The 9,489-nt window shown below is 35.0% G+C and overlaps 1 protein-coding gene across 1 annotated transcript; it reads left to right on the top strand.

Annotated features, from left to right (window-relative positions):
* The first annotated feature begins 254 nt into the window (after positions 1-254).
* LOC104113275 (rop guanine nucleotide exchange factor 3-like) lies at positions 255-3,141 on the top strand. Its single transcript, XM_009623390.4, has 8 exons — positions 255-479; positions 843-1,191; positions 1,272-1,388; positions 1,477-1,631; positions 1,716-1,790; positions 1,889-2,197; positions 2,303-2,644; positions 2,755-3,141. Exons 2-8 carry the CDS (start codon positions 879-881, stop codon positions 2,875-2,877), a joined length of 1,434 nt encoding a protein of 477 aa, XP_009621685.1. The 5' UTR covers positions 255-479; positions 843-878; the 3' UTR covers positions 2,878-3,141.
* The last annotated feature ends 6,348 nt before the right edge of the window (positions 3,142-9,489 follow it).

Below are 9,489 nucleotides of genomic sequence, written 5' to 3'. Positions count from 1 at the left end.
TCTTTTGTCTTTTTTAACCCATCAAATCTAATTTTGAATTCTTATTGACCTTAGCAATACAGCCTTTGAGTTCAAGGAAGCATCCAATGGACCAGCTCATTCGTGTGTACAGGACTAATATATTTTTGATGCAATTGAAAAATATATATATAATAATAGAAATATTAATTTACATTAAATATGCATAAAACCATGTATTACTATAATCTCACTACCATATAATGCATGCCTCATTGTACATTTTCAAGAAAAGCTCAGAACTTCATGGCCAATTCTGAAACCATTTTCAGCAAAAGGGTGTTCTTTGTTTGATTGTATTTTGATCAGACGGCCAAGATTTGATTTTGTTCTTTAGATAAATCAGATTTCTTTTTGTAAATAGAAAAGAAGAAGATTTAAGGAGGGAACAGTTTCAAACTGCCTTCAGTATTAGCTTTGCCTTCAACTATTCAAATTCAAAAATCTGTGACTGTTAAAAGGTAACATAAAGAAATGGTTAACCGTTTGCTTTTTTGTTCAGTACCGTTAGCTTTAAATGTTTAAATTTCAGTTTTTATCTTCATATTCAAGACTGCTTTTGTATACAAACTTTGCTGCATATTCAGAGACTTATTTAAAGTTGCAGTTAACAATGACACATGCTATTTTTCTTTTGCTTTTGTCCAAAAAGAGTATAAAACATTGTACTTTATCTTTTTGCTGTAGATTCTGTTATTTTTAATTTCAGTTTAGTTCCCGGGTAGTTAAAAAGCTTTTGGATTTGAAAGAAGACATCAATTTTCTTGAAACTTTTGCTTGCAAATCTTGAAACAACTTGTGGCATTTTGTTGATTGTTTTGCAGATTTGACCAGAGAATTTACAGCAAGAGAGTCTCAAAATGGAAAATATTTCAAGTCCTGATGAAAGTCCTGATGTGGGATATGGATATCAACCATCACCATCTTCTGTGGATGATCAATCACCTACTGAAACAACAGGTTTTTCGACGTTGAGTGGCTATTCTTTTGCCTATTGCAGAACAAACTCAGAGACCTCAGCCTTTTCAGAACATACAGATGAAAATAGTTGGTCTGAGACAGGATCTCCTATGAGCTCGCGAGGCATGAAATCTCCCACTCGTGCTGTTCTTTCGAGACTAGGAATGAGGCAGCACAAGACTATTGCAGATGATCCTGAAACAATAGATTTAGGTAAGTCAATAAACTAAATAGGATTACAAGTTTAAGCTTCATATATGATTTTGCTAACTTTGGTATCGAAAACTTTGTAGAGCTTGAATTGATGAAGGAGAGATTTTCAAAGTTGTTATTAGGAGAGGACATGTCAGGAGGGGGAAAAGGTGTATCAACAGCAGTGACAATCTCAAATTCCATTACAAATCTTTATGGTAAGTTTCTCAAATAGACATTCTAAATCCCAGTTTAATATGATTCTTGTTCTATTTTTTGTTTACTGATTGTTGTTTTCTTCTTCAGCATCTATGTTTGGTCAACACCAAAGATTGGAACCTTTACATCCTGACAAGAAAATAATGTGGAAGAGAGAGATGAATTGTCTCTTATCTATATGTGATTACATTGTGGAATTTGTTACTACATCACAAAAGTTTCAAGATGGAACCACTGTTGAGGTGAAAACTCTTTTTAGCAGAAGATTTACTCTCTTTTCACTTTTGCATATTTGAGAGTATTAACACAATGTCAACTACTTTTAGGCATTGACAAGCAGGCCTAGATCAGATATCTACATCAACCTTCCTGCACTGAGAAAACTCGACGCCATGCTCCTGGTAAGACCACACAACTACAATCTCCTCAAAATCAAAATGTTCATTCAAAATCAAGTTCCATTTTAGCAACATGAAGCTAAAAATGAGATCTTTTATAGGAAATCTTGGACAGTTTTGAGGCCACTGAGTTCTGGTATGCTGAGCAAGGAAGCATGTCAAGCAACTCAACACGTGCTGGATCGTTTAGGAAGATTATTCAGGTTCAGCCTCAACCTCAGCGCAAAGAAGAGAAGTGGTGGTTACCAGTTGTTTGTGTTCCTTCTGGTGGAATCTCCGAGAAGGCAAGGAAGCACTTGAGACACAAACGCGACTGTGCCAACCAAATTCACAAAGCAGCAATGGCTATCAATAGCAGCATTCTTTCTGAAATGGAAATCCCAGAATCATACATGGCATCACTCCCTAAGGTACCTTCTATTGAATAATTCTTGATTAAATGAACAACATACTCAAAACATAATACACAAACATAGGAAATTGCAGTACTAATGAGGAGGTAAATTTTGCTACAGAGTGGAAAGGCGAGTGTTGGAGACTCAATCTATCGCCACATGTATTCAGCAGAGAAGTTTTCCCCTGAACATCTCCTTGACAGTCTAAACATAAGCTCTGAACATGAAGCACTTGAACTTGCTGACAAGATTGAAGCTTCAATGTATACATGGAAACGTAAAACATGCATGCCTCAATCGAAATCATCATGGGTCATGGTAAAAGATCTTGTCTCTGAAGATCGGACTGATAAGAATCATGTCTTAGCAGAACGAGCAGAAAGTTTGTTGTTTTCTTTGAAGCAACGGTATCCTGAACTTTCACAAACAACATTGGACACAAGCAAGATCCATTTCAATAAGGTAAAAATTTCAATGAATCCATATCTTGAATACTTGACCGAACAATGTAATTGTTAGGCCTTACACTTGAATAGATAAGTGAACGAAGATATATTTACTGACTGTTGCAGGATGTTGGAAAGGCAATCTTGGAGAGCTATTCTAGAGTATTGGAAAGTTTGGCATTCAACGTTGTTGCTTGGATTGAAGATGTGCTTTTTGTAGATAAGACCATGAAAAACCAAGAAGAGTAGGGACTGCAGTAAGCAAAGCCTTTTTGATTTCTGCAAATAGGATTCAAATTTCAGCTCCTCCGGAAATACAGTTAAACTTCCTGTAACAAAGGATCATTACTGAATAGAATAGCACCAAGTCGAGAACTTGACAAAAGAAGGATCAATTTCACTACGTGATAACCAAATTGATTCTGTAATTTGAGAGAAGTATTCGAACTTGGAAATCTGTTTTTATCATGATTTTGTATATTTATATTTTATATCCGAGAGCCAAATTCTGTAGTTTTCTATTCTTTATCGGCATTCTCATTCCTTAGATCCTCTAATGAGGGCATTTTATGTCCCTTCCATCTGCATTTTGTCAGGAATAATACAACAACAACAACAACATACCCAGTATTATCCCACACATTGGGGTTTGGAAGGGTAGTGTGTACGCAGACCTTACCCCTACCTTGTGAGGATCATCACATTAATGAAAATATAGACAAGGGACAGTACCAAAAAGCCATATAAAAGCAAAATAAAAACAACAAGATAGTAAGGTGATCAACAATGAAAGAAAACAACGGTTAGTCATAAAAACCTACTACCAACAGAAAGCGAGATTGCGTGCCAATACTACTGCTATGAACACTCTACACTACCTACTCTACTACCCTAATCCTCGACATCCATACCTTCCTATCAAGGGTCATGTCCTCGGTCAGCTAAAGTTGCGTCATGTCTTGCCTAATCAACTCTCTCCACCTCTTCTTTGGCCTACTTCTACCTCTCCGTAGGCCCTCCAATGTTAACCTCTCACACCTCCTCACCAGGGCGTTTGTGCTCCTCCTCCTCAAATGTCCAAACCACCTAAGCCGAGCTTCCCGAATCTTGTCCTCAATAGGGGTCACACTCACCTTATCGCGAATAACCTCATTTCTGATCCTATCTAACCTGGTGTGCCCGCACATCCATCTTAACATCATCATCTCTGCTACCTTCATCTTTTGGACATGAGCGGTCTTGGCTGGCCAACCCTCAGGCCCATACAACATCGTTGGTCTGACCACCACTCTGTAGAACTTACCCTTTAGTTTCGGTGGCACCTTCTTGTCACACAAAACACCGGAAGCGAGTTTCCATTTCATCCATCCCGCCCCAATTTGTCAGGAATAATATGTTCGCAATACAAATGCCAACGTACTACCATCTGATATGAAATAGCGGGAAAAAAAAATAATAGCATACACTCTCAGGGAAAAAAGAAATAATAGCTCGTTTGGTATAATCACGGGATTAAAATTGAGATGAGTTAATCACATGTTTGGTTGTAATAAAATCGTGTTATAACTAATTCCGAAATTGTATTTTTTTTTTATCCCTTGAGATGGTGGAATAACTAATCCCAAGATAATTAATCTTGGGGTAACTTGTTTTCCAACCAAACGACCCCTCAAAGAATTCTTTAAGCCTCAGAAACTGGAATTGTTTTTGATAAATGAGCAGTCAAAAAAACATTACATATTACTTGAGCATATAGCCCAGTGAGAATTATCATTCACCAAACTACTGTCATAAGAACAGTTTCTTGATTCCCTGCTTAGTATTTAACTAGGGGAACAAAAAAGAAAAAAAAAAGCACAATTCAGGATCAATTTTCCACTGCTGAAAGCAAATGAAACAATACCACATGTGCTTCTCGGAAATGACTGACCTAAAAGGATAGTTTTTATCATCATCAATCCTAAGCCACTATAGACAGAATTTATATAAACATTGGAAAAAAGGACTACCATTTGTTCAAAGATTGGAGCTTTATAGTATATTATTTATGCTGAAAGATTAGAGCTTTTTACACATCAGTCCAAGAACCAGTTCTGAGCCTCATTGGTCTCAATGGCCTAATTCTTGATGAAGACTTGAAAGCTTCAACCAATGACTTGCATTTATCATTGTCCCCTTTGTTTTCCTCCAAACATTTCTTCAATGCTTCAACATCAGCCACAGCCACCTTCTTCTCTGCAACCCCACTCTCCCTTTTCTCATCATCATTATCCATTTCTTCAAAATTCAACCAACAAAATCCAAAAAAGAATCACTAGAAATTTTAGATTGAACTCTATATACTAATTGATCATGGAAATTTGAGAGTCAACAAGTTGTACAGTGATGAATTGTGTGATTAAACTGCAAAAGAGGAGCATAGGATTTTTGTGGCAGCTTCTGTTTTGGTTGTTTTTTGGGAGTTTGGGAATCTATTAAAAGTGGGACCCTGCACAGAGGTGATTGACATGGATCTGATCACTTGCTGACTTATTCAGTCACAAGTGTACTTTGAGGTGAATTTTTTTCTTGTTTTCTTTTTCTCATAAATTTACAGTATATTTAAGTATGCTATCATTATAATTTAACAAATCAATCTATAGTGTAAAAAATTTTACACTGATATATTACTTAAATAATTCCTCTGTTTCAATTTATGTGAATCTATTTTCTTTTTAGTTCGTGCCAAAAATAATATATAACCTCTTTCCATATTTGAAAATAATTTACTTTTATGCAATAATTTATAGCCATACAAAATATGTGTGCCTCATTTTATACCACAAGTTCAAAAGTCTTCTCTTATTTCTTAAATTCCGTGTCCAGTCAAATAGGTTCGCATAAATTAAAACGGAGGGAGTATTAGTTAAGTTAATGTACTTTTTAAAGAAATATTGCAAAGATATATATATATATATATATATATATATATATATATTCTTTAACAAATCAAACTTCTAATATTGGAACACGAAAATGTCCATGGTTTGAACTTTGAAGCTTATCCCGTCCATCACCAAATTACAGCTTGTTTGGCGGGTTATTACATATCGTTTTATAATGTATCGTATTGTATTATATTGTACTGTATTGTTTTGATGGATACAATGTTTAATTGGATAGATTGTATTATTTAATGTCATGCACCAGCAATATGAAGAATAGACTTGCAATATTACCAAAAAAAAAAGAAGTAGGGTACGAGATAGAATTATCATATAAGAATATAGAGTAAAAGATAAAATATAATTATTTAATGACAAGGACAAGATGAGAGGAAAAAATAAGATAACGACGCGACAATACCAAATCGGTCATTACATAAAGCGGCACTTTTCGTCGTTACATAATGACAAATTTAACTATACGATACAATAAATTTAAGTAAAAATAAAATAAACATTATGTTATTTAAAGTAAAAATATGTAACAATCAACCAAACAAGGTGTTAAGTCACACATAAGAGCTTCTTGCACATAAAATATACTATATTTTTAATAAAAGAATTCTTTTCCACAAGTTTAAAATTTTAAATAAGAGGATTATAAGCGACAATCTTTTGATTTATTATTTGTTCGCAACCAGATGTCACAAAGTTATATGCTAGAAAACACAGATTTAGCATGTGTTTAATCATTCGGCATTCAAATTTGACTCAGACTACACAAAACAGGATGTGGGGTGTGTTTTCTTGCTCCCACAAGAATCCTTGGTTTCAGTTTCAGAGTTTTCGGTTAACTAATTGTCTTCTTTTTTTTTTCCTTTTGTAAAACACTTGCGAGATTCTGTTTCTCATCTTTCTCTAATCATCTCTACCTTTTTTTCTTGTTCTCAGTTGCAGAGATCTTGTTCTAAAATAATAAGAGTATGTCAAGGAAACAAAACGAAAAATAATGACCTTTTTGTCGTTGCCAGGGGCGGCAAGGCAAGTTGCTTGAGGCCCCATATCTGTGGGGCTCCCGAAATTTCTAATATTAAATAGTTGCATATGATAATTTTTTTAAAAAAAATATTTAGTATATCAAAGAAAAAGTATATTTTTTAATGAAAAAAATAATTTGGGACCGCTCGAGATATTGGGAATAGGAATAGTTACTTTTGGAATTCACCTTAAATACCCTAAACTTTACGTGTGTATTCTTACCTCATTTATACACATCATCATTATCACATGGCCTACATTACTTTTATCACTTTATTACTCTCTCTTCAAACTATATTTTACTTCAATCTTTTATATTCCTTTTGGCCTTTCTACACTTAAAAGTTCATTATGTGGTAAATTATTTTCTCAAATAAGAGAGCAGAAAGCAGTTGCCAACACTTTTTTTTTTCAAGCTTTCCCCATGTTACATCTTTTGTTCTTAAGTATATATTGTCTTTTTATTTATTTTGTCACAATCCAAAATCCAACTAGTCGTGATGACACCTAACCTAACCCGCTAGGTAAGCCAACTTTCAATTATCTAATTACAATAATAATTATTTAAAAGAGAATATCTAAAACCAATACATTTTCCCAAGAACTGGTAGTACAAATCATGAGCTTCTAAGAATAGAGTATACAAAGCGAAAATAAAATAAATACATATTCTGTTTGAATAATACATAAACAGAGCTTTTATAAATCTAAGGCTACCTTGAACAAGAGGTAGCTGCAACAGGAACGCAGGTACATCTTTAAATCCGGCAACCATCGAACACAGCCACAACGACAACCAATATCTGCACGCAATGTGCAGAAGTGCAGTATCAGTACAACCGACCACATGTACTGAGTAACTAACAAACCTAACCTTAGGTTGAAAGTAGTGACGAGCTTCTACCAAGGTCAGAGTCCAACTTCCATAACCAACAATAGTTCATAACAATATTAAACAAGTAATACCAGAAGTAACTCAAGAATAAATGCTCAGCTAAATCATGACTTCTGAAAATAGTTCTGTCTTTCAAGTACATCAATGAAAACCCGAATAGTTTACCGAAGTTACCAAAAATATGAATAAGTTTGAAAACAGTAATTTTTCCAAAATCCTTTCAATAATAAATAAAATATCTCATTTTCTTTCCCAAATAACCAGTGTAAAACAAAATGCATCACTATGCCCATATGTCAACATGTGTGAGAAATCATGAATAATGTGATACCGTACAACATGAGAAAAATACATCTCTATGCATATATGTCATGTGTGCATGTCAATGCAATGTATCTCAGAGATTGCACTCATGTACTCACACTCTCAGAGTACTCAATCTCATTGTCTCGCATTCTCTCTCACTGTGCTCAGCACACTCAATCACTCAGCGCTATACAATACATGTTGCGGCGTGCAATCCGATCCCTATTTATAGTCGACTGCGCTCACTAGGGGTGTGTACAAACTCATGAGGGGCTCCTACAGCCCAAGCGCTATAAGCACGGACAACTCACGTGCTGCACGGATAACTCACGTACTGCACGGACAACTCACGTGCTACAATATCATATCTGGATCTGCACGGACAATTCACGTGCTGCACGGACAACTCACGTGTTGCACGGCCAACTCACGTGAAATAGTATAATGTAAGGATCTGCACGGCCAACTCACGTGCAATAGTATAATATATAAGGATCTGCATGGCCAACTCACGTGCAATAGTATAATGTATATAAAGCCAACATGGCCTGCTATGGCGTGAAGCCCGATCCCAAAAATATCCTCACAATCAGGCCCTTGGCCTCCCTCAATCATCAATCTCTCCAGTCTCTCTCTCATGGGCTCACAATGTCATGAGAATAGCCCAAAATGATGATATGATGTATCAATAAATAACAACAGAGACTAAGATATGATATGCACTGAAATGAATATGACTGAGTATGAATTTTTAATTTAAAATAAATAATTCACAATAATATGACCTATGTGGGTCCCAATAATACTGGAACATAGCCTCAACATGATTTTTAATATACTTTTCAGCTCAATTTCATTAACACATAAAACTGCATGGAAAATGTCAAGATTATTTACTACACAATTTTACAGAAATAATTATGTCACAATTTCTATAGTGCACGCCCACACGCCCGTCACCTAGCATGTGCGTCACCTCCCAATAATTCACAAAATACATATATTTAGGGTTCATACCCTCAGCTCCAAGATTAGAAGAGTTACTTACCTCGAACAAGGCGAACCCAACGTCGAGCAAGCTAATCAATACTTAGAAAATTCCATTCCGCGCGTATCCACCTCTGAATGTCTTCTTGTCTCCTCAATTCAATGCCAACGATCCAAAACTGAAATTCACCCCTTAATGTTACTACAACGATCTACTATACTAAGCAATTTCAATCTACAATATCAACATCCATTGGGACCAACATTAGTAACAAATTCTATAGTTTAGGCCATTTAGATAATTTATCAAATACCTAGTGGGCATACATTTATACATTTCTTAACCATAGAAATAGTTATTTCAACTACCATAATTTACTAACAATTCATCCCACCATCATTATTTAACAACTTATAATCCTAACATCACATGTGTGACCAACCATTCTCACCCAACCAACAATATTCCATCAAATAATCTCCTTTCAATTTCTATAATGGTTATGTATTTAAATTGGGAGCTTATGACTTTCAATAACCATACCATGAGTTCCTATACTTAATTCATACTCATATTACCATAATATATTCATACATTTAAGTATAAGGGTGTAGGATTACCTTTTGGAAGAAATCTTGCAAAACCCTCCTTTGAGTTCTTGAAGAAATTTCTTGAAGATCTATGTATTTTATGTGTAGATTTTATCAATA

Source organism: Nicotiana tomentosiformis, chromosome 1 (assembly GCF_000390325.3).
Source record: "Nicotiana tomentosiformis chromosome 1, ASM39032v3, whole genome shotgun sequence".
NCBI classification, from domain to species: Eukaryota; Viridiplantae; Streptophyta; class Magnoliopsida; order Solanales; family Solanaceae; genus Nicotiana; species Nicotiana tomentosiformis.
Note: the sequence above shows the minus strand (reverse complement) of the source record. Positions and strands in the feature narration are given on the sequence as shown.

Excerpts from the sequence above, each read along its gene's own strand:
- LOC104113275 (XM_009623390.4), top strand. The coding sequence starts at position 879 with ATGGAAAATATTTCAAGTCCTGATGAAAGTCCTGATGTGGGATATGGA. Across the intron at positions 1,192-1,271 it reads TCCTGAAACAATAGATTTAG|AGCTTGAATTGATGAAGGAG; the intron begins GTAAGTCAATAA and ends AAAACTTTGTAG. Across the intron at positions 2,198-2,302 it reads ACATGGCATCACTCCCTAAG|AGTGGAAAGGCGAGTGTTGG; the intron begins GTACCTTCTATT and ends ATTTTGCTACAG.